Genomic DNA, 26,516 nt, shown 5'->3' with positions numbered 1-26,516 from the left:
TACATTTTTGCCAGACTCCCGGAGATATCAGCTACATTCGACCCAAGATGAAGAGCCTATGCAAGGTAATGTTATATGGCAAGTGTTATACATTATTAATTACAGAGATGATACTATGGTATGTTAAACATATGGTATGGCAACTTCTTCAACTGATTCAAATATGGCATACTCAAGGAGGGCAGAGCTGTGCTGCTTCGTACCTGTTTCGCCAGATTACTGTTATTTTTCTGATATTAGGTATAGAACAATAAAATGTTTGAATTTTCACATTGTTATCGAGTGTTTTGCATAGTTGAAAATAAAGTACTCATTTATTATCACCTGCATAAGCCTATACGCATCTCATCGTTATAGTTTTAGCTTCAATATTTCAACTTAATGTTCTCTGCTCACACGGGGTTATGTCATTCTTATTGCAGAATTCCCCTCCCATTTTATTTTTACTGCTCACATGAGACAGAATATAATGGCGGATGAGGGATCTTCTAAGCACTTAGTATATTTTTAGACAAAACTACATTTTTGTGGTACAGCAGCACACAAAAGCCCATAAGACACTAGACACTCCTGAGTTACAGATGGCTGTAAAGAAGCACACACACAAAGGTACTTGTACTTTCATAGCTCATGGTAGGTTGCCAACCTGTCTGTTCATGTCCATTTCAGGGAAGAAAGACAGAGATTACTTTTGTGCAAATTAGAATATGAACTTAATCCACAAAGGGATGGACTGAAGAATGGCTCAGGATGACCTCTAATCTTTCACATCTTTACTTTGATGCAAGGCTGTGAAAAGAAAAGCTCCCTCAGTGATATCTACAAGCTCAAATATCATAACTTGTGTCTAGTGTGTTACGATCAGGACCAAGATTGTAAAAGGAACCTCAGAGTCAAAAACAGAAGGAAGACAGTAAGACGAAAAGCAATTTATAATGATTGTTTTCATCTCTAAGAGGAAAACCATGCTGACTTGTGTGTCTCTGTTTTGTTGCACAAATGCTTGCGGCGCACAGACATTAAGGAAGTCCATAATGGAATCAAATCTGATCTATTTTGGGTGAAAAAGAGCTGCACTCACATCAAAAGGCCAAGTGAATGTTTGCGGGAAAGTACTCTCCTAACATGTTGCACCCTGAACACTGACGTCAATCACTGAAGTTGTTGTTCAAAAATGGTTTTTAATCGTGCAAAATCTCAGTATTTCTCAAACCAGCGACTCCCATTGACCTCATTCTCACACTGGTTTCTTTGGATGTGTGGTTTTAAAAATAGCTTTAAAAGTCTAGTTTGTGAAGCACTATTTGTCTTAAGGGGATAAATGACTCATGCTGCTGCCCCATTCACAAAATTAAGTCATTAGGACTAAGCTGAGGAGATGCAATTGTGACAAGCAACAGAGGGCGGGAGGAAAAAGCAGCGAGACATAACAGGGAGGATGATGTGTGTGTCTGTCTGGGGGAGAATAGGGGGAAAGGATAAATCAGGGAGCCAGAAGAAATCAAGGGAGGGGGAGAGATGACCCATTCAGGGGGCATGATTCAGCACGAGGACCAAAATAGAGCTATTATTAGTCAGGAAGTCGTGCAAAGCAGGGTCATATTTCTTGCTCTCATCTTGGCAGCGGCAGTATTACTCAGCATTTAGATTTCATCTGAAATGAACACAGCCAGTATACTCACTTGGCCACTCACTCACTGCTGCGCCTGCAGCAAAGGCATTGAATAAAACCCTCAGCAACATTTGCTACACCACCGTAACAACAAAATCCTCCCCAAATTTATGGTCCAATGTAAAATTTAAGAGCATGAAGTGTTTGGACTAAGAACGTAACAGTGACGAAATTTTGATATAATTCTTTTCGTGACATGGTTATGTTAAACAGAACAACAAGACCTATACCCAGGAGGATTATCAGCAGTCCAATGAACAGCCAAGCGCAAAAATAACCGCACGGCACCAGAGCTCGGAAATCCAGAAATGTCTCTCTCAATCTGTATTCACTGTAGAATTATACAATGGGACTCAGTGCAAATCTATGCAGGAATTTGGTGCACAGTGCCAACCAGAGTTTGTGCACCATATTCTAGTCGTATGCCTTTGTCTTGAAGAAGTAAGGTTGCACATGACATGATAAATGTTGAGAGTCTTTCTATCTGACTAGATTTATCACGTAAAAGGAAATGCAGAAGACTTTTTCGGATGGAGAGGGTGGGTGAGAGAGACGATGGAAAAAAACATCATTTATTAGACCTGGCAGAGAGAATTAATATATGTTGAGAACATATCAAAAAAAGGTATATAAAAGACAAGATTTTTTTTTAATTGAATCATGATTGATTGATTAATTGATTGATGAACTTAATTGTGATATAAACGGAAATATTTTCAAATGACTCGAAATTTTGTAACCAAGAATTAACAAAAACAAAACTGCAGCAAATCAGATCCCAGAGGAAGACAATGTGGTTATTTCAACAAGGGCTCCTTGTCATCCTTCTGTCAATTCTGTCTTTAAATTAACAACTGCCAGGACTGGCAAGGAGGTCATATACTAGCAGTATTTGCATGCTAACCGTTAAAATCACAGCAACACTTTTATTTCAACTTAAGTAAAAAACACGTCAGCTGCTGCCAGCGAGAAAGATCCCTGTTATATAACATTGGGCCCTAATAGGAGAACCACCAAGAGTATGCTTTAGTTGTATGCCTTCCTTCACTCATGTGATATGGCAGACTTTGGAACATAGAGATGCTCTGTGGTCATTTTTAGAAAATTACCACGGTAAATTACCACGGTAATTTTTGAAAAATGACCACAGAGCCTAACTTGCTGTGACGTAGCAAGTTAGGCTATGCAGTGTGTGTGTGTGTGTGTGTGTATATGTGTACGGTTGTGTGTCGTTTGTGTGTCTCTGTCCATTAAAAAAAAAAAAAAACCCTCACTAACCCAAGCTGTTCTGTATATTTCCTGTGCATTGTGTATTTGCGAGTGTATTTGCAGTCCCTATGTCCTCTATTGTAAGGCGCTTTGGATAAAAGCGTCTGCCAAATGCAATGTAATGTAATGTAATGTAATCTATATCAGAATCATAAATATGCTAAGGGTAGTGGGAGCAACCCACAGGTCTGTTCAAATTGGGGTCACCCTCAGATGTAAGAAAGATAATTTAGAGTACTGTTTAGTTTAGGTGTTGTTGAGAATCTACAGCAAGCTGCATTATGGAGTGTAACTCTGAGGAGTAACTGATGGATTGCTGTGACATTTTTGACAAGTTGCATAAATACAGACACAGCACATTCCTGTTTTTACACACAAAAGCAGGTTCAAGATCATATCATCTACAAAAGCAAGTGAATGTAAGCTACTCAACATTATACAATGCACCACATGATCATCGCTAGTTAACATCTTTGTCTTTCTGATCCATTTCATTGTAAAAATCCAACATACAGTCACTCATAGATATAATAGACGCTCACATCAACACTGGGCAATGTAGGATTTCTCAGGTAGCTGTTTTACCTGGGGGGTGTTGGGGATTCCGATCAGTGTTGCAGGTGGAGGGGAGACAGAACTGGATCCCTGAAAACACAGGAGTTGGGTGGATATTCAGAGGAGCGGGCAAATTAGCCCAAACACCTTTGGTTACAGGACTACTCTTGCACAGCAATGATGTTCAGTAATTGCTTTTAATGGATGAACATGTATATGGATTTACAGATGCAGATGCAGATTATGTACTATTTTTATGAGTTTCTATGCAAATGACTCTTCAAATTATTTCATCCACTATGGAATACATAACTTCAGTACAGCATGTGACCATTATTAACTTTTAATTTTGCATTTGGTTCAAGGTACATTCAGTTCACTTTAGATTTTGCTTTCTTTTCTTTCTCTGAAATCCAAACGAAAACCTCCCAGATATTTTAGGAACAGAAGCAGGCCATGCTTCAAGCTTGTCTCTCCCAAGCAAAGATTTCACAATTCATCCCCCTTTTTTCGGTTTTCCTGTTCGCAGCCTATTATTATCATGTCTCCCATTGCATTGGATACATTTTTACATTTTTATTTTAAAAAAGCATTTTATTATTCAAGTACATTTTGGATAAGGTGGTATGTTTGATTAGCATTCTAGTACATTTAAAGTCAGATATAAACAAAGCTAAGGGGAGGACAATTTGGTGTGCTTTATGCCATTAAAATGAGCACAATTGAAACAATAAAATCTAATTAACTTCCAATCACTTTGAAAATCTTTCTGACGAAACCTTTCATTTAGTGCTATGCACATACTCAACTCAAATCGACACACAAGAAAGTCCATTGCTGCCAGTGACCTGATGCTCAGCTGAAAGAATCTTGTTCTAGTGCACTTTTACTTGATCACAGACAACTGTGAATGATTGTTTTAAGTGGACTCATAGCACAGAGATATTTCATGATTTGCCCCTCTGTTCAGCTGCTCATTTCTCATAATAGAACTCTGCTTCCTTGGTGGTACGTAGGTGCCTGCCAGTGTGCTAATTATCAAAAACTAGCAATAATTCTAATTTGCTTTCTCTGAGTCAGTGAACTGCATATGATATACACAAATTGTCATCAGTTCTGCACATTAAAAAAATCATCATTAGCATTCAGTGTCACACAGATTAAAAAAAAATACAATGATTTATTCAGCTTTGTCTCATGATGCCAAAAAACCTATGTCCCTGTGGTATTACATTCTCAGTCGAATTCCTGAGCACTATCATGTCATACAGTAGAAAAAAAAACATGATATCACCTTTCATTACAGCCTGTTATTACCATAGCCAGAGGGTTAGATTCATTCAACCTTAATTTGGTGTGTTTTTGTATAGCTATTTTCTAATATGTATTGTCCTGTATGATATTTGTGTGTAAATATATATGCTGTTATTTTATAGCAATTAGTATGTGAATATCAGTTTTGTGTTTCCCAGCATCATGTCTTGCTGCGTCCATCCAAAAGCTCACATAGTAAACAATATGCCCTTGGGAATAATAGTTATATGATAACTGTCAAAATTGATTTCGCCCGACTATGGAGTGGGAATACACGGAAATCAAACCAATGAAAAGGAAAGAAAGTTCTGTCATCATGGCAAGGATTGTCAAGGCCTTGATTATATTCGGCCATCCTATTTGTAATGTATTACAGTGACTAACAAAAGTGTCTCTTAAAATAGTTTCTCTTTTCAAATTGTCCACTAAGGATGAATTACATTCATGACCAGTGTATCTGAGGATTAAAAACATACACTGTACTTAAAATGAGTAGTGCTGTCCTGGAAGAATTTTTTTCATTTATTTATTACAATTCATTTTTCGGTAAATTTGTCACCAATGAAGGTTTATCACATTCTTACAGGATGTTGCAATCCTTATGGTTCTTGCTGCTACTGTTGCAGTTCTTTTCCTGGAAGTTTATGTGGAGGTTCTTGTCTTGAATTACAAGAACAGCATGACATTTATATCCACAGATTGGTGTCAACAAACCATGAAATACACTTTCAGCTACATTTTGTCTGCTGGGAATGAGATATGAGCTCACAGAGTGAGAGATACATATGTGATTTCTGCACTATTGTATTCATATCTCCTGCTCCATAGTTCCACACTGGCACTTCGCTGCAGTGACTCTTTCCTCTGAGCCTTTCTTTGCCACCGGTACCAAAGAAACGCTGCTTCGCATGTTGACATCTCAGGGCTATCTGGAGTCTTCTCCTGTGCAAAGTCCTCATATGCCTGGGAAAAATCCATGGAGACAAAAGGTTCTACCAGATCCTCTGATGTCATGTGTGCTGGATCCAGAGGTGAAAAAGCTGTGCTCTCAGCATTAGGTGGGGATGGATCAGTATTTTGTAAAGCAGGATCTGGTGATGGACTTGTTAGGCCAAAGTCCATTTCCAGTGATGAATCAGGAGACACTGAACTCGGAGGGGATACGGTAACCGTGACCTGTGGTAGTGGGACTTTATGTAATACTGAAGATTCATCCTGGGACACACCTGCTAAGCTCAAATGCATCGCTGGCTCCAGATTGACGGACTCTGCTGACCTCGAAGGATCAGAAGGACATGGTGCAGCTTGGCTAACAGCATGTGAGTCTGGAAAGTCTGATTGGTATAGAACTGAATCAAAATTGGGTGGAGAGTCCAGACTCAGGTCAAATGGTTCTGGTTCAGGGTCCATGAACACAGAGTCAAGATCATCCTGATCTAGGGAAGTCAGCATGACTAAGTCAAAGTGGACAAGATCAGCATGGTAAATTTGGGTGTTATGAAATGGTTCTGGGAGAGGCGGCCATTCAGAATCCTCCGTTTCTGGTTCTTTGAACTGTTGAGTTTGTACCAAAGTGGGTATAACGTTTGATTCCAATTGTATTTCTTTATTAGGATCAGATGAGTCCTCTGGGAAGGTGGCAAAGGGCTCTGGATTGATGCTGCTCTCTGTTGGACTTGTGGAAATATCTGTTTCGATGTACTCTGACACCACGATGGCTGGACATGTTTTTAGACAACAAAAGGAATCAGCATCAGATGTGCATGCATCAATTACTGAGCAACTAGTTTCAGTATTGCAGGCAAATGTAGATACTGTAGCTGATTCCGATCGATTTGGTATTGATTCAGTCAGGTGTATAAAATTTGATTCCTCCAATCCTGTATTTGTGTCAGACATAGTTGTAGGTTTCTGAGACATTGGATCGAGCTTGTCTCCAATGTCAGGATCCTTAGACTCAGAATCTGATGCAGGTGGGGACACAGTTACAATAGGGACTAAATATGGTAGGCACCTTGGTACCTTGTCCCTTTCACTAAGTTCCCAGTTTTTGGATTTCAGATCTTCAAGGTGAGTTTCAGTGATAGCATGATCCTCATTACTTGGGTCTACATTTGTTAGTTGAGGAATTATTTGTATTTCTTGATCCACTGTCACTGAACTGTAAGGGCTTTCATTAGATGCCTCTGATGAAAGTGGCATGGCACCACAAGGTTTGAATGCCTCATTAGTCACCGTAGCAGGTAAGCTCCCCCCATCATGGTGAAGTTGCTCCTGTTCTGGCTGTGATTTAATATGGGAGGGCTCAGTTGGCATTTCAGGTGGCTCTGGTGGGACTGTTTTGCCTGAGCTGAGGAGTATTGGATCCAAGGAAAGTGGAATGGCACTTTCCACATACATTGACTGTGGACAAGCAAGAATACTCGGGTCCATTGACAGTTGCTTTGGCAGGCTTTTGCGGGATTCCTTCTTTTTCTCCTTCTCTTCTGGACAATTCACCGCTGCATCCGCTGTGCTTTGCCTGACCAAGACCTTGCTTCTGGCCTGGGTCCCAACCGACACTTTGGAGACTTGGGTTTTTTTCTCTCTTGCTCGCCCACTACCGCTATCTTTCCCGAATGTTCCAAAATGTCCTGCACATTCTCCTGCTTTTGTTCCAGTCACGGCCTCTCCACCTGCTGCCGTGGTACCAGCTTGAGGCGACCATGTATTGTAATGCTGTGTGAAAGTGTTGAAATTGCTGTTAAAGGCACGCAGCTCTTTACAAAGGTCCCTCCTGAGTTCAGCCAGCTCTCGGCGCATGGCTGACACCTCTTCTTTCCACTGCATACTAATCGCCGCCGCCAAGTTGGCTGACTCTTTGATACTGGTCTGAATGGCTTTTGGTGATGGGCATTCTGGAGCACTAGCTCTGGGGGATCTGAAGAGACTTGGAGAAACTGGTGGCCCAGACATGGGCTTGGCTGTTGCTACCGTGCTATCTTGTTGGTAATGCCTGTCTCTTCTGATGGGGCATCCTAGATCGTCATGAGCCAAAGGGGCTGTTTCTGCCAAATCCTCATGTACCCCAGCTTGGTTGGGTAAACAAGATTCTTCCCGCAAATTATTTCTATCTGGAAAACAAATGTAAATATGTATTTGTAATATGGCAACAGGTGTGAGCATCTGGAGAGAATGTGCTTTTCATTGTCATTAAGCAATAACATCAAATCATGCACTGAATATCATGAGTCAAAGTAAGAGAGGGGAAATATACAATGCTCTAGTGTTGACGTTATCATTACATATATTGTATAGATTTGAATAACTTTGGTTGTTTGTATTATGCAGACCGAAGACCTTTTTCTTGCCATGAATGTAATAGGATTGTACATATATTCAGTGTCTGTGAATCCATGATAATACTTAACACACTCCCATTTTGACTCATTACTATTGATGGTTTACACTGCCTTCTCAACCTCAATTTACAGCATGCAGTTTTAACATTTTGTCAATGCACAAAGCTGAAAATTCCAGCTTCTTGGAACATATCACAGAGAATGAACAATACATATTTTGATACAGGTGTTAAAACAATCCTTGCATGCTCCTTTGTTTTCTGTCAAGACAGAGAAATGTGTACTTTGTGCAATGAAAAGGGGCAAAGAAGAGCAAAGCTCAGAACCTTTTTTCTATCTTTTCAGCCAGAAAGTACAGTATGAACCCTATTGAAAATGTGAGGTCCTGTCTGATCAATTTCTGCCAGGTTATGATAGCTCTATGTGAAAATAGTGTCAAAATTAGTCCTGTAGAAAGTAGTGCGCTATAAAAATCCACACATTTGGGTTTACAGAGAAAGCAGTGTAAGCAAAGACATTATTATTATGAAAAGAAGGATAATGATAAGCACATCTCCAGATGTCCACACCTCTGACCCTCCCTATAATAGTCCCACTGTTTTTCGTTGAGTGTAACGCAGTCAAATCCACTCTGCCCCATTTTCCGGTCACTTTTTCTTCTTTTCTTCACCCATCCATTCTCTGTGTTTGGACAAATAATTTCCTCCACAAAAGGGAAATGTTTTAAACCAACAGCAGCTTTTAATGTGTAATCAAGCCTCAGAAATAAAAGCTTCAAAAGATTAGGCTTATTTTTATTGTAATGAGTTTGATATGTGACAATCCAGTGTCAATGTTCAAAAACCAGAATATTCATGGTCAATCAATTTTTTTTTTATGTATATTTTTCCGGTCTGCTGGATCCGTGATCTCATTGAATGTAAACATAGATTTTAATGAGACTCAAAATACAGAGAACAATCTGGGGGCAAATAAATCTCGTAGTTTGTGCGATGACATTTAAATGTTTTCATCAAAAGTACAGAATCCATAGAGCAGTATCACAATTCCTTTGCCCAGTTCACAGTTAAAGAGTGAGTACATTCACAATGTGCCATCATGAGGAAACTCAAATATCGAAAATGCTGGGGAAAGAGCTTGTCCTTAATATTCTTTGAAATTACATCATTTTGAGATTTTCAATAGGGTTCATAGCTTTACAGGTTGATGAATCCAGTGGATGAGCAGATGAGGCACAATATCTAAAACACAGGGAACTCACATGGCTCAAAAGTTGGAGCTATGGTCATAATACATGTCAAATAAAACAGAAACATAAATGATTCATGCAAGGATGTTTAAAAGTATAATTAATTCACACTCTTAATGCCAGATCCATTCAGTACAGCATGTCAAAGTTATTCGTATTACACAAGCAAACAATAATACGATGTAAAATATGTAGGATGTTACATATTAGATTGAGAAATGAATATGATATTTGTTCCTACCTGTGGTGGATCTGATGGTGGAGGTGACAGTGGAGGCCATGGGAGGGATGCAGTCATCATCTTGGGAATAACCAGCTTGGATAGCTCGCAGGTAGCTGTGGCTCCGGGTTCTGAAGCAGCCGGGTAAGTCTAAAGCCTCCATGGCCTGGGATTCCACCTCACTGAAGACCGACTCACACACGGATTCAAACTGGCCATTTATCTCTGTTTCGCTTACCTGTTGGACAAAAAAATCCTTTTGGATGTGTGTCATTTTCATTATGCAAGTAAAGATATGCTATTTCTTTCTGGAGAAAGGAATCGGCTCTGTCGATTTTGTGTCCATTGAATAAAAATTACAGCAAAGTGTGCTGTTGAAATAATTAAAGACAAAATAAAATAAAAAAAAAGAGGACACAACACAAATCAATGTAAAAAGAAAAGTATAACTTTAATGACAAAAGTATTCTTTCTTTTTCACATCCACTGGATTATTCAATTATGTCTTTCATATTATCTGTCTTCTTCAAATCACTGGGCTCCAGTGAGCATACAACATACAGCGACTCAAATTTTGTCAGGCTCATGGTGTTTTTTATGTTTCAGGGATGTTTTTGAATATTATCAAAAAAAAAAATGAATGCATGAAAATACAAAAGTGGCACCAACTCATGTGTTTGGCAAAATCAATATTCCCATGAAGATACCCATCTACAGTAGTTCCATTGATGTTTGGCAGGGAGTTAGATTAGTTTTGAAGATTTGATCAAGTGAAAATAGCATCCCTTTTAAGAGACAGATAAATATAACAATCTTTGAGTTTTCTCACTTTATTGAGATGCAGTTTGTCACCAAATAAGTAAAAAAAAATGAAACTGATGAAAATATTTGTGTGGTTAAAATCATACACAAATTGTATATTATAAAACAGTTGATACTGACTGCTACAGGTACAAAATCATAAGGTTTTTATTCAGAAGGATATGTAAAGAATACTGTTGTCCAAAAAAGGTTGTTGTCAGATTTTTCTAAATGAGCTTTCTTCAATAGTTGCCTATCAGATGTTAGTAAGAGAAAAAATCTCCCAATTTCAGTGAAGACTACAGTTTTGTATTTTGGTGTGCAGACTTACCTGGCTAACTTGGCTAACACAGCTAGCCTGACTGAGGGTGCTGACCGCCCGCATGTAGCTCTGGTTCCTGGAGCGAAACTTGGGAGAGTTGTAGTCTCCAGATGGATCCAGGGCAATGCTAGGGTGCATGGTGGTTTGCAAGTGGTAGCTTTGACTGAATAGAGGGAGCACAGGAACAAGTAGGCAACAAGTGGGACTTCAGTCCAAGCGATGATATTTGAAACAAGTTGGTCATACGGTATTTCACTGCTACTCATACAAGATGATGAGCAGAATCATGTGACATCGATATAAAGATTTCCTTGGTTTCTTTTGGCCAACCAAAGTTTTTAAGGGCAAATGATTTTGAGAGTGACTTCCGAAGAAGTTCCCAAGAAGAGACTTTTTTTCTCTCTGCTACATTGCTGTTAATCCTTTGTAATTTACATTGTGCCGAAACATAAATTCAGTGCTTGTAAATAAGCAAAATGCTAATCAGGAGCAAGTAAGTGAGCAAGCACCTCTCTGAACACTGGTGTTAGCCGTTAAGATCAAATATGTTAAATAAACGGCAAGAAATATGCTTCAAAAAAAAAAACATGATGGAGGGGAAATACGTCAGAAAATGTAAGGACATACTGAATAGCATATTCATGTTAATCGAAATATACAAAGAGTGAGCCACATTGGGAGTCTGGATGTAAAGTTCTTCCCTGGCAAACCCATTTCTATGGCAAGTGTGGAAGAGTAAGTGTTTTCTGAACTTTTAGAGACAAATGATTTTGTTTTGCATTAAGTGTATACACACACACACACACACACACACACACACACACACACACGCACACGCACACGCGTACATACATACACATACAAACACACATTATCAGTCATTTAGAGCTTTTGCTTTACAGTCCATAGCTGTGGGTAAAATCATATCTGTTGAGGGCTGAATGAGCTGGATTACTATGAGATATCCATATGCTGTGTGTCAGTGAGGCCAGTGCATCTGACATCTGACCAGTGCAGCGTGGCAGCAATAGAGAAGCAACAGGAGACTCTGATCCTATATTCACCTTAAGTCTGCAGCAAAATTGGTGATGTAGTTACGCATGTCACTGTTGATTTTATCCAGGCGGTAAGAGCTGTGGGTAGAGAAGAAAACAGAGTTACTGGATTTGACAGACAGAAATTGGATGGATCTGACTTCCTGGTAAAAAAAGTCAAATGGAGGTAGCTGTATGTGTTGTGAAACATGAGGGTGATGAAAACCTGACAAACAATCAAAACAAAGTTATTCTGATTCGATCACTTTTATTTGGAAATGTGCTAGTTCACTTGTCAGAAGATGAACACATGGGACAGTGATGTTTAATGTCTAGAAAAAAGCTCAGCATGTGCAAACTATATTTTTCCATGTATTGGATGTTGCCCTCCCTTTTCAATGACAGTCACTCCTCAAGTTTACAGTATGTATGTATTTAGTGAATGGACTTATTTTCATGAATAAATTACTTGGTGAATAAATTAACCCATTAAGTATGTCACTATTATATTTACATACATAAATAATGATTATAGAACTGGATGGGGGGGGTTACATCAGTGTTTTGTATGGCATATTTCATATTTATGTAATGTAATATTCAAACTTCCCTTTAAATTTGTTTTAATGTGGACTGACATTGCTTCAAAGGTGACTTCATGTGCCATTTTTTCAGCCTGTAAAGTCATTTTGTCCATAGGTCATTATTTTCACACTGCCTGTAGTTCAGGTGGGAGCAGAACTGGTTTAAAGCCTGTCTATCCAAACTATAATGTAGCAAATGATGGGTTACAGTCTGGATAGGTCGCTAGCCCATCACAGGACTGTTTTTTTTTAATTGTATGGCAGAAAGAAACATGAATCTAAACCAGATTATCACAAAAGAATCATACATTAATATTTTCTTTCATTTTGTATGTGATAATAAAACAGGGAACCCATATGATAATTTAATTGGTTGAACGATAAAAGGAAATGTCCTTTCAATGGAACATGTAAAGATACAAGAGTGGAGGAATGGTGTCATGGAGGATGTGTGCACACACACATGCACACATGCATGCACGCACGCACGCACGCACACACACACACACACACAAATTGTCAGTTGAGTGAAGAGGGGATGTTTCAACAAGTTGTACATAATATGACTCCTGCTCATTTACTTAGGATATTGGCCCATACTGAGCTGAGTAATGACGTTGTCCTTAAGAAATGACCTTTCTGTCTGAAATAGGCAAACATATTTTTTCTAAACAAACAAAATATCGCTTGGCTAAATACAATTCAAAGAACAGTCTAAAAAAAGACCATGAATAAACAAAACAAAACAAAAAAATCTATTATTGCAAAAAGAGAGACTCTGCCATTGGACAAAACTTATCAACAAATCATCAGAGAGGATAAAATGGAGACACCTCAAAGTGTGGAAATAAGAGGAAAATATCCAACCAATGCACTAGAGGCAATGTGTTTTGGATGCTCATCTGCAGAAACCGTCCATGCAAGGATAGGTTGAAAAAGGAGCAGAGATCGCTGTCTCTGTTCGAGCTGCATCTGTGACTCAATCAGAGCTGAAGCTGAGAAGTTCCAGAGTATGTTGCAGTAATTTCATTTGCTTGAAAAACACTAATTGAACCCACTGGGGCTGACAGATCCAGATGTCTGTTGTTGTGAGAGGTCCCACTGTAAAAAATGTATCTTATTCAGTAAAGAGGCCAGACAATTACTTAGAAACAGAAGGTAAGCCAAATATTTATGGAAGGTCCCCTGCAGGAATAAATGAACGCATTTGACCTTGTAATCTGTGGGACAAATCAGAATATTGCTTCACATTAATTATGAAATTATCTTGAACAAGGCCATTCGCAATCAGAATCATAATCAGAATAGCCTTGATTGTCATTGAGGACAGATTTCCAATCTCTTTGTGGCACAAAATGCCTTATCAGAACAAGCTTTTGCTGGAAATATTGACTTAAGAAGACAGTTGTGGGGAAGCAAATAATAGTATATGAAATACTATACAAAACTATTTGAACCTGCAACAGAAGAAATTCCCTTGTTATATAACAAGGGGCCAAAGTCATTTCAGTTACTTTGCGTTAAGTTCATATAAATAATAATACACAATATAAATGTCTGTAATACTGCCTGACATAACAACAGAACTGATGGATGCACTGACTCATAATGATAATGGAGAAATTTGCCGTATGACTTTCACTTCTCATTTTCTTTAACACAATTCTTAAACATCTTTGGCATGTCTTATATGCATGTCAAAAATCCCCCTCATCATCAATGAATCACAGCTGTCAAGACCTGCAACTTGCAGGATGTACCAAACCTAAGAGCGAAATTGTAATAGGGGTTGGGCTGTAGCTTCATTAATTAAATCAGTGAGTGACATCCAACTTTCCTCAATGTAAACAGGCCGTCCCAGCTGAGCGGTACAGTGACATTGATGCATTCTTTATCAGTCAGACGGACAAAGTGGTGATCCTGTTGTGAAGGGGGGAGGGATGATATGACCTGACAACCTGTTTTCACTTTAACATTATTCGCTTTTGGGCGAAATGCTGTTGTCAATTGTGAGTTTGGCCTATCTCACTGGACAAACTAAATTGCAAGTAAATCCCATGTTTGTTTTGAATATGATATAAGTCTCTATCTGTTGATGCAGCAGTGCATTTCAGTGGACCCAGGTGGTCCTGTAGTGAAACAATCGTGTTCTTTGTAGGAGGCCCCGAGAAAAGTTTTGTCAAGAAAAGATACACCACATAATTTTTAAAAATGAGTGATTATTAAAAAAACTAGATGGCTTGGTGCAATAACATTGGTTCTTGAAATGCTCTTGCAGAAAACTCAATAGATGCATGTCTTCTCCAGGTCATCTTTAGAACTTACAGTATCAGTGGGTTGTCCTGCCCTGCCTATACACTGGTACTCTCCCTAAGGATCTTTGGATGAAATTTCACATGTACAGGCTTTGTTCTGTTGCAATTATGGTACTGCTTGACTACCTCCGTGACTGCCACCAGGGATATTTGAAGGGCCATGTGTTGCATGTCTCCCTTATCTCCATTATCTGATATTAACAGCCTCAGACCAAGCTATACTTTCATACTTTCAACTTTTCTGAGTTGCCATGACCTGTGAGTCCATGGAATTTCATCCCAAACCCACGCTGTTGCTTCAGCAACCACAAGGACAGACCCTTCTAATACTTGAGGAGTTTCCTGAATTGCTCTCAATTGTTCCTGATCTTGACTCTCACCCAAGACCACCTTGCGCACAGAAACTCTATCAGATGCAAACAGCTAGCAAGGCAAATGAATAGTCCTGCTATTGAAAGTGGTGCCACGTAAAAGCTTCGGCCCCAGTCCAGCAAATTGCCAGGTTGTTAAGTAAGATATTCAAGCAAACATGTTGCTATGCTCCCATTTGACATCATGGAAGTAACACTGTTTGTCCCCGAAATTGAAATTAAAATTGTTGGCAAGTAAAACAGAAACATATTGTTGCTGTTTTTGTAAACAATGACATATAAAGTTTCATATCATCAACATCATCATTCCTCTCATATATTTAACAAGTGCAGAAGTTGAATTATTATCTGTCACAATTAGAAATGTAAATTCCTTGTAGGGGAGCTGTGTAAGAAGGGTGTGAAGCCAAAGTTTTCTCTGAGAAAAAGTCAGAAATTCTCACTCTCAGCTAAACAACATAGTCAGACGACACAAAAGACAAGAGAATAGAAAAGAAATTATAGCTCGCCATTTAAATCCAAAGGAAAGATGCCGCATTATGACAATCTTAGAGTGATTTTCGCAGGGGGTATTGGGACTTTTCAGTAATGACACCCTTAGGGACAGTACTTGTATCTGAAATGAATGCAACAACAAATCTGCTCCTCCATACTCAATAATGCTGCTTTTGTGAGTGAGCTATGGGAGGTGGGAGGCAGTCTGATCCATGTCGGTCAATACCTTCTTTTCAGTTGAGCCTAGCACAGTCTCATCCGAATCACCAAGAGAGCCATTATTCATTGGGGCCTTGGAGTATAATAACCGCAAGTGATAGCCCTTCCTGTTGTTGCATCCCCATAAATCATTGACCCTTTACAGCTATTCAAAGTGGATAGTCCAAGACATTTTGTGAAATGTGAAAAAAGACAACAGCTCACTAAGGAAGCATCATAGCCGAAAGGAGTTGTTACTTGGTCAAATGGTGGTCTTTAGAAAAAACAACACAAACCAACAGATATCCTACTCACGATCCATCACATTTATTTTTCATGATGCAGTTCATTCAGTATTTGGTTAAATGTGTACGCATGGATACATAAGCACTTTGAATGGACAACAATTGTAATTTCTGGATGTGCAATGGCCATTCTGTGAAGGCATGGAGTCAAAATCAAATAATCATCATTCTATTTGTCCGTAAGGGCACCTTAGCATTAAAAAATGTAACAAAGCTTGCTATCATTTCCAGGAAAATAAGCATCTATAAGCATCTCTGAATTAACACCAGACACTTCTGTCCCTTCTAGATGGGATGGTACAAGTGACAGAATAATGACTGTCAGTCATCTCTTAGTCAGTATTTATGTCACTGGGACTGTCTGACATGACATGCTGCTGCTTTGTATGTCACAAACCAAGCTGTACACAGAGGTTGCACACAAGGTCATCTTTTCAAAATGTCATGAGAGCAAGATAAGATATTCTCTGCTCACATTGCTGTCAGACAGTCAATTCAGACTTTCTTTAAAAGAACATCTTGGACAGTCACTTCCTGCCCAGAGTTTGAATATACAACTTATCATCTACTGCCAAGACTGTGATTATTATTGAAAAAAAAAAAACTTGTATCCAGGACTGTCACCAAACTTGCCAGAGCTGTTGGGTCCCTGTCCAAGTGTTTTGTACACATGTTAAATATAATTTATTAATTTAATTTATTCTTTGGGACTTTTTTTGTGAACTCTGAACAAAATTAGGGTTCGATAGTGCTCTCATTTAACATAGTTGTAGGTTTTTATCATACATGTAGTATTCATATCTAATAGACATTGTAACTGTGATAGTATGAGCTTTCATTTGTCTTCAACTGAAACTTAAAACTGGAGGCCTTATTCTAGAGCTGTCTTCAGTCCTCGTTACCTTGTTCAGAAAAAAAAAGTGCTATTCTTGCCAGAATTATCTTTGACTTTAAATATCGGTATTATTTTAATCAAAAGATTTTCATACATGTTTCTTAATTTTAAAATTTAGGGTGGCTTGGTGCAGGGGGTAGAGCGATCATCCTTGGAATGGAACATTCCTGATCCGATTTCCTCCTCGTCTGTCGAAGTGTTGTTGAGCAAGACACTAAGCCTCTAACTGCTCCCCTGATGCCGCCAGATGGCAGTCAACTGCTCATGGTTTATCCATGATGGGCTAAATGGAGAGAGGAATTTCCCACAAGGGATTAATAAAGTACAATTAAAAAATAAAAATAAGGAAGGGCATCCTTCAGGAAGGGCATCTGGCGTAAAACTTGTGCCAAAACCAAATATGCAAATCAAACTTAATAATCTCATCACGGATTGTTTGTTTCAAGTACCTAAGGTCAACATTCAAGAGCAACGGAGGATGTGGAAAAGAGGTAAAGATATGGGTTTAAGCAGGTTGGAATGGGTGGAATGGGTGAAAGGAAAGGTGTATAAGACAGTGGTGAGACCAGTGATGCTGTATGGTTTGGAGACAGCGACATTGAGGAAAAGACAGGAAGCAGAGGTGGAGGTTGCAGAGATGAAGATACCGAGGTTCTCTTTTGGTGTGATGAGGAAGAATAGGATCAGGAATGAGTCTGTCAGAGGAACAGCACACGTTAGATGTTTTGGAGAGAAGGTCAGAGAAACCAGACTGAGACGGTTCAGTGATGTACAGGGGAGGGATAGTGAATATATTGGCAGACAGTTGCTGGAATTGAAACTACCACGCAGGAGGTCTAGAGGAAGACCAAAGAGAAGATTAATGGATGTAGTGAAAGGATATGAAGTTAGTTGGTGTGAGAAAGGAGGATACAGAGACTAGGGTCAGATGGAAAAGCTTGATTAATTGTGGCGACCCCTGAAGGGAAAATCTGAAAGGAAGATCTGAAGATATTATTGCAGAAGCCAATTGAGCTCTTTGGGTGGCTATCAGGAAATCTATAAATGTTTTCTGATTTTTTGTCCAAGGAGAAGATATTTGCAAGTCCCATTGATTTTGTCATACGACAAACATAGGTGTTATACATATATTATTAGTTATAAGATTCATCATTTATATTTTTTTTCCAAAAATTTTCACATCAGATTTTGTCGAAAGCTCAAGGTGTTAGGAATTTACTATCCTTCCTTCTCAAGTTCTGGTTGACCTTTAATGTAAGACATCTTGCACCCTGCTAACATTTAAGACACACACCACTAATCATGTGACCAGGATCACCAGCATTCAATCATCCTCTTCCAAATTATTTCTTTTGAGGAGTATTTTATCAGAGAAAATTACATTATTGTCACTTTTTTACTTCAAAGTAATCGGTCTCAGACATTTCTTGTGTTATTTGTTATTAGAGATAAATTCATCTTTCTTTTTCATTCAGTCAGTAACATACTACTTCCTCTGATTCCTCTGCTCAAGAAGACAGAACAGAGATAACCGATCCTTTGAAAAAACATGTTTGTGACAATTTTGTGAAAATAAGTGAAACTTTGTTTTAATTACTATATTCTGGTTGAGCTTGGCCAAAGAGGAACTGATCACTCAGAATGAGGAACTAAATTTTAGATAATTTCATGTATTGCTACTCTATTAAGAATGTCAAGATGAGCATGGAAAAGAGTCATCCACTAAGTGCATTAGATGCCAATTCATTACACCCCAATATGATAAGACCAGTGATAATTTTCCAATTTGCAAATCTGGATACTTTAGCTAATGGTTTCCTTGTTCAAAAATCAAAAAACTGCTGTATACATTGAACACAAAAGGCCCCCTGGAATGTGATACCAACAACTTATGTAGCACCGGCAATATGTTAAAGTGACTTGGAATGAAGAAAAAGGTGAGAATTGCTCAAGACTCATTGAAAAACAAAGCACATACTTAACCACAACGGCATTGTATATCATTGAGTAATTTTATGAGCAGGTCTGGATCTCATCCAACATTTAATGGTGCCTGTGCTGCACCACGCCAACATGTTCTGTAAAAATTGACCTGTTCAATTTTTCCTAAATCATGCGGACAGAGTGAGACAGGAAGACTGCACCAGCAGATAGACAGGCAGACCACGTGATTACTCCTGGTGAATAAAGTAACTGGTTGAATGGGAAAAAAAAACACCTCTGGCCCCAAACATCACTAGAATGGCTTCAATCGCTGCAGTGACACTATTACTGTAACTGGGGTATAAATATTATGACTGATACGATTTTTAGAGTTTTACTGGTTTTAAACCTGACCTCTTGATTGCTGCATTAGCAAAGTATTTTGTCAGGTAGATTTATATTAGTGTGATCACTGACCCTGTGTCTCTCCATTATATTGTTGGTTGTAATTTTTTTTCTGTGACCTTGTCTCCAGCTTGTCTCATCATGTACTCCTCTTATATGCATTTTACTGCAGAGAGCTGGTAAAATAAAAGCTCCCATTTCCTCCCCATTTACTGGGACATGAATATCAAAATAACACAGCACCTTCCAATGAATACCCATAAAATGATGAATTCACAGGGCTACTGACACTGATGTTGTAGCCCTACACCAACATATAAAACTGTATGACAATTTAGCGCGGTGTATCTATAAAATCTAGTAAGTTGATAAGAGAGTGGAAAATGTTGAGCACAAAGACAGTGAAGTTTCAATTTGTGCAAAAAAAAACACCCAAACAAGATTTGGAAATCCCATTAACTCACAGCTTACATAACTCACAAAAATCTTGTTCTGATAACATTCTGTTGGTAGTCTTTTTGCAGCTCGGTCCAGACAAAATTTGTATTTTAAATATGAGATAAAATTGCTGGGGAGGATACTTCTCTATCTATAGTATTTACCTCACAACAGTGACGTGCAGTCAGTAGAGGCAGGGGAGGCCGGGCCTCACCTGTCATCACGGAAAGAAAAAAAAAATGCAAAATGAAAAGATAAATTAAATGGTTATATTTATTCAGCAAATTGTACTATAAATTTATTTTCCACGTAGCTTCACCACTTTTAGTAATTTTTTTTCAAAATTACTAAAATAATTCACATTTACCATTCGTATACGAAGAAGAGACGTGCGGTGACGCAGCAACCAGCTGAGCCCACTATGGATTGCGCGATGATTCTGCTAACTGTGCTATTATAACTGTCACTATTTAAAAAACACTTTTAATATATGAACTAAATTTCCATAGTTTAGCTGATGTGTCTGATGTTTTTCGTCAACAACTGTTTCTCGTTTTCACTTCCACACTTCCACAGGTATATTATCAGGACCAACTCAAACCCCCTTTCCACTCTTCATCCTCTTCAATACCTTCTTCTCTTCACTTTTACTACTCTGTGCTACTTTGTGGTCTACAATATTCACCTCTTTCATTTTCCTCAGTCCTCAGCTCTACAAAGTACTCTTTCCATCTTCCCATCACTCTTCCAGCATCTATCATTACATTTCCCCAATCGTCCGAAAGTGCTTTACTGAAACTGTTTCCATCTTTATCTCTGTTTTGCCAACCTGTATAGATCATTCTCTCCCTTCTTACTGTCCAACCGAGCATACAAGTCATCTTATGCTCTGTGTTTTGCTTTTGCTATTTCTATCTTTAACTTACAATGTATCTCCCTGTACTCCTGTGTGTTCTCTTCAGTCCTCTCAGTCCCCACTTCTTTGCGAACTTTCTCTGTATATACTTGGTGTGGAATGAGGAAGTGCAGGAGTCTATATAGAAAAAGAGGTTTGCTAAGAAGAATTGGGACACTGGGGGGACTGTAGAGAGTAGACAGGAATACAGGTAGATTTGGCAATAGGCGAAGGTAGAGCTGGCAGAAGCTAAAAGAGGGTGAGCACTGAGTTGGACAGAGAGGAGGAAGAGACTGATGCAAGTTGGCATAACAGGGAGGTAGAGATGGGAAGGAAGCGCAGCAGGTTTCGGTGAAGAAAGATAGAGACTGAAAAGGATAAACAGGTGCCAGAATTTTAATAATGAGAATGTGAAAGAAATTCAAGAGTCAAAGATGTGACTGTTGTGGACCAGGAAGCAGCAAAGATTAGTTAAGGTGAAGTGGGGCAGGCATTGATGAGACTGCAGAGTGGAAAGGCAGTTGGTCCTGATGGTTTACATGAGAGGTGGCAGAAGAGCTCTTAACTTGATCATAAAAGGATCTTGGAAGGCAGGAAGATGCCCAAGGAGTGGAGTAGAAGTGCGCCTGGCCAATTTTCAAGAAAAAAGGGACTGCGGTAAATATAAAGGAACAAAGTTGATAAGCAATGCAATGAAGGTATGGGAAAGTGTCATGAAGGCTAGATTGTGGGCATTTTTGAGTACCAGTATAGTTTTATGCCAAGAAAGAACACTACAGGTGCCGTTTTTACTTTGAGAATGTAGAATGTTTGAGAAGAACAGAGGAAGGTGCATTGTGCCTTTGTAGATTGAGAAAAGCCATATGATAGGGTGGAGAGAGAGGAACTGTGGTATGAGGAAGTCTGGAGTGACAGAGAAGTATGTTCAGAGTAGTGTGGGACATGTAAGAGAGGTGTAGGACATATATGAGGTGTGTTGTTTGTGTGACTGAGGACTTCATGGAGGAGGTGGACTGACAGATAAAGTTAGACAGAAATCCCCATGGACTATGATGAAATCATAGTGGGCTCTGCTGTGAGAGTAGATCCAGGAAGAAAGGATGAGATTACAGGGAGAAGGGAAGAGGATGTTGGAGGATTTTTAGTGCTTAGAATCAACAGCCCAGAGCAATGGAGAATGTGGAACAGGGGTGAAGAAACAGGAAAGAGTAGTTTGGAACGGTGAAGTAAAGTGTCAGGGAAAATCTGGGATTAAAAAGTATCAGCCACAATTTAAAGAATGGTGAACAAGGCAGTGTTGAGCCCAGCAATGTATGGTTAAAAGACATTGGCACTGGAGAGAAGTCACAAGGCAGGGATGAAAATGCTGAGATTCTCTTTTGGACTGATGAGGATGAGTACGATCGGGAATCAAGCCATCAGAGGGAAGATACGTATTTGCTCTTTTGGAGATGGCAGGAGTATTGTATGGCTTTGAGGGAGGAGTTGAGAAAGGCTCTGGGTGGTAAGGGAGAACTTCCAGATGATTGGACAACTACAGCTGGCGTTATCAGGGAGACAGGTAGGAGAGTACTTGGTTTGTCATCTGGAAGGAAAGTAGATAAGGTGACTTGGTGGAATGAGGAAGTGCGGGAGTATATACAGAGATAGCAGTTAGCAAGGAAGAACTAAGTGTCAACTAAGTTGACACTGAGAGGACTGAAGAGAACAGACAGGACACAACATAAGGTAAAGTTAGAGGTAGCAAAGGCTAAACAAGGGGCTTATGATGACTTGTATGCTCGGTTGGACAGTAAGGAGGGAGAGAATGACCTATACAGGTTGGTGAAAGGGTCGCAGAGATGAGGATGCTAAGGTTTTCTTTTGGAGTAACCAGGATGGGTAAGTTCAGGAATGAGTCCATCAGAGGAGCAGCACGTTGGATGTTTTGGAGAGAAGATCAGAGAAGCCAGACTGACATGTACAGAGGAGGGATAGAAAATATATTGGTAGACGGACTCTAGAAGTGGAGCTGCCAGGAAGGCGGTCCCGATGAAGACCAGAGAGGAGATTTATGGATGTAGTGAGAGAGGATATGAATGTAGTTGGTGTGAGAGAGGAGGCTACAGAGAATAGGGTAAGATGGAAAAGGTTGATTCGCTGTGGCTACCCCTGAAGGAAAAGCCGAAAGGAGAAGAAGAAGAAGAAGAGATAAAGGTCAGAGAGGCCTGAGTGAGATGGTTTGGACACAAACAGAGGAGGGATAGTGATTATATTGGTAGAAGGATGCTGAGGTTGGACCAGCAAGGCAGGAGGCCTAGAAGAAGACTGAAGAGAAAATTTATGGATTTATTGAAATAGGACACAAAGTTATTTTGAGTGAGAGAACTGAATGCAGATGATAAGGTTAGATAAGGGCAAATGAATCACTGTGACAACCCCTGAAGAAACAGCCAAAAGGAAAATAAGAACAATGAAAAGTTGTTGGGGCAGCAAAGTTTTTGCATGCACCCTGGGATATAAATGAATTTAAAATGAATCAGATTGCATTGCAGTCCATGCAGAACAATATCTGTGGTCAGCATTTTCATAAGATTCTCAAGAAATATTTACTTGATGGAGGTATAAGAGGTAAAATCAGTATATGTATCATGGATGTCTTTACCAGCCCATCACAGCCAATCCTTACTTATGATTGTACCTCTGGGAGTCCAGCAAATCCCTGGGTCTGATGATGGCTTTGACCAGCGCATCTGGCCGCACCAATTTCTGAGGGGATGTTTTTGGACTGGAGTCTGACTCTCCACTCTCTTCATCCCCCATGGCTTTCACATAGCTGCTGCTCCTCATTCTACGGCAAGGGATCTCTTCGTCCTTCCCACCACCGGGGTAACCTCTCCAATCATCTTGGGGCACCTGGATGGGAAAGAATGATACATCATACATTGATACAGATAGATAGATAGATAGATAGATAGATAGATAGATAGATAGATAGATAGATAGATAGATAGATAGATAGATAGATAGATAGATAGATAGATAGATAGATGAGTCTGTGTGTTTGTGTGTGTGTGTGTAAATAAATAATCCTAAAAGTTTTATGGCTAACAGTTCAGACAGTTGAGATAACAATAACATATCATTTTACCACGGAAACTCATTACAGTTTCCCTGGAGAGTATATCTATGTGCCTCCTAAAATTTAGCTAATCCCAAATTCAAAATGGCATGGACAAAATATTTGAAACAGATTCAGGTGGCATTAGAATGACCTTTGAAATAAATCATCACCCAACACATAACACAGTTCAATAAAAGGAAGATTAGAGCCCTGAAAGAACGATATGTTGCTCCAAAATGGTATTATAGCGTCTTGTGTGGATCCAAGTGAGTCCAAAACATTCACAAGTAATTATAATTGAGACTACATGCAGTACACTAGATCATCTCCAATGGCTGTGAAATAAACGGTCAACATAGCAAGCATCAATATATTATAAATCCTACCTGTAAAGCATGACAACCACATATTTCAGGGAAACAAACAAAACAAAAACATTTTTTCAACTGATAAACTGATGAGCTATTTGATAGACTTAATTAACATTTTTTTATCTTGAACAAAGTTCCATTAGATGACTACCAAAGTAAAATTTACATGAGGAGTCACCATTCATCTTCATAGAGCTTCAACAGCTGTTCTGTATTTGCTGTGTTTCAGTTTTTTATATATTCTCATTTAATATTTATTATTTATCATCTTTATCAAAATATTTCATATTTTATAATATTCATTTTAATATCATTTAATCTCCTTTCCACTATTGTCTATTACTGTTATGTTTTTACTTGAAACTCTGGCACAACAATTTCCTTTGGGATTAATAAAGTTGTTCTCATCTCATCTCTCATCTCATAATACAACCGACTGCAACTTGAGATGTTGTAGATCGGTGGCAGGAATACTTCTGAGATCTCCTCAACCCTGTTGAAACGCCTTCGAATGAGGAAGCAGAGCCAGATGACTCTGGAGCGGACTAACCTATTTCCAGGGCTGAAGTTGCCAAAGCAGTCAAAAAGCTCTTCAGTAGCGGGGACCCAGGGGTGGATGAGGTCTGCCGTGGGTTCCTCAAAGCTCTGAATGCAGTAGGGCTGTCTTGGCTGACACACCTCTGCCGCATTACGTGGATGTCGGGGAGAGTGCCGCTGGACTGGCAGACCCCTTTTTAAAAAGGGGGATTGGAGGGTGTGCTCCAATTACAGGGGGATTACAGTCCTCAGCCTCCCTGTTAAAGTCTATTGGACTTTATCAGCAGTGGTTGAAAAGAGGGTCCGCCGGGTTGTTGAACATCAGATCCAGGAGGAGCAGTGTGGTTTTCATCCTGGTTGCGGAACAGTGGACCAGCTCTATATCCTCAGCCGGGTCCTCGAGGGGCCATCGGAGTTGGCCCAACCAGTCTACATGTGTTTTGTGGATCTGGAAAAGGCGTTTGACCGTGTTCTGCGGGCAATCCTGTGGGGGGTGCTTCGGGAGTATGGGGTACCAAACCCCGTTATATGGGCTGTTTGGTCCCTGTATGATTGATGTTGGATCGGTGTTCATAACTTTTAACTTTTAGTAAACGTTCCACTACATTCTAGTTGAGCTCTTTCTGCACCGTAACAGCCCCTACAGCACCACATTACAGCAGAGGCTGCATTGACAAACTCATGGTCCATCTAATTCTCACAAGATTCTTTGACTTCTTCACAGCAATCCTCAGCCAATTCAGGGGGCTTTCACACACAGCATAGGCAGTGGCTCAAACCTCTATCTGACTTTCAAAAGAATTGTCAGCCAAGACTGAAAGAAACTTCCACCGTGGATACGGGTGACACTGTGATTCTTCCAGCTTTGCCTCCTCCATGGTGGACAGTCACTAAGTTTCAGAATTTTCCTTAAACTGGTCCTGTCATTTCCTTTTTTAGTAATTAGAACCTTTTCAAGGCCCACTAAAAGTCCATCCCAACCCCTCCAAAGTCTAACTAGAACTGGGTTTTCACTTCAGTGACCACCAAAGATGCTGCTCTTCTTACCCACTGGGACTTGGGCCAACTGTGGGTGTATAACCCACTTATTTTCTTTACAGACTCTTTAATTACAAGTCAAAATTAATGGGTTCGCAGGTTGCTAACACTCTTGACTGCAGTTCCAGGAAGCTGCTTTCATAATGGAGACTTAAAACATCACCCATTTGAATTCAGCATTCCATACTGTCTCTACGGATAATTCTCTGGAGGTACAGTTTCCAGACCACGGTGTTCTGCCATATGTTTCCATTTGGGTCTGCCAAATGGATACGCATATTATGATAAATCCCCATTCAGAAATCCAAAAAATTATTAAGGATTGAAATTCTATTTTAAAGATAATCGTAGTCCATTTTACAAGGTTTGCTAATATATCGCAGATAATGTGACTTAATTATGTTTCTCTAAACATTTGTTAACTTACAAAAATGTGTTCATTTTACCAAAATCCCAAACTTGTACTGAAGCTACCACAGTTTGCCTCTCATAAGGCTTCTAAATACATTCCTGCGATGTCCTGACCTATTTATAACAGGAGAACCCCAGATGGGAGATGCTCCGGTCGACACAACAAGTCACTTCAATATGCTGAGCATAACTCTCCGGTAAGAGGAACCCAACCCTTCATGTGCCAGAGTTTTGGGCATTTGATTGTGAGTGAGCAGTGTTCGGCCCATAGATGGGCATGTTCTCTCACTTCGCCTCCCAAAGAGAGTTGATGATCACAGAATACAATCACAGATAAATTGTTAGCCAGACGTTACTCATTCATTAGAGGCCAAATTGCATTTGGCTTGTGATTTGGCTTGTACCCACTAAGTCTCAATGGGATGGGGCAGCCACAAATCTATATTACAACAATT

General features: G+C 39.5%; 1 protein-coding gene across 6 annotated transcripts in view; it reads right to left on the bottom strand.

Moving 5' to 3' along the window:
- dlgap2a (discs, large (Drosophila) homolog-associated protein 2a) overlaps positions 1-26,516 on the bottom strand; it is a 132,590-nt gene that overhangs the window by 19,106 nt on the left and 86,968 nt on the right. For 3 of the 6 annotated variants that reach the window (XM_086147945.1, XM_086147990.1, XM_086147954.1), the window contains 5 exons: positions 23,270-23,496; positions 11,808-11,876; positions 10,753-10,906; positions 9,642-9,858; positions 3,786-7,923 (listed from right to left, as the gene is read on the bottom strand). In XM_086147945.1, coding sequence (XP_086004071.1) covers positions 5,576-7,923; positions 9,642-9,858; positions 10,753-10,906; positions 11,808-11,876; positions 23,270-23,496 — 3,015 coding nt within the window. In that variant the 3' untranslated portion in view covers positions 3,786-5,575. Of the gene's footprint in view, positions 1-3,526; positions 3,587-3,785; positions 7,924-9,641; positions 9,859-10,752; positions 10,907-11,807; positions 11,877-23,269; positions 23,497-26,516 lie in introns of those variants that run through there. The other 3 variants (XM_086147970.1, XM_086147961.1, XM_086147980.1) reach the window with 3 other exon arrangements.

This window comes from Fistularia commersonii, chromosome 1 (assembly GCF_037954325.1).
Source record: "Fistularia commersonii isolate RoL2024-O1a breed Wild chromosome 1, RoL_Fcom_v1.0, whole genome shotgun sequence".
NCBI classification, from domain to species: Eukaryota; Metazoa; Chordata; class Actinopteri; order Syngnathiformes; family Fistulariidae; genus Fistularia; species Fistularia commersonii.
Note: the sequence above shows the minus strand (reverse complement) of the source record. Positions and strands in the feature narration are given on the sequence as shown.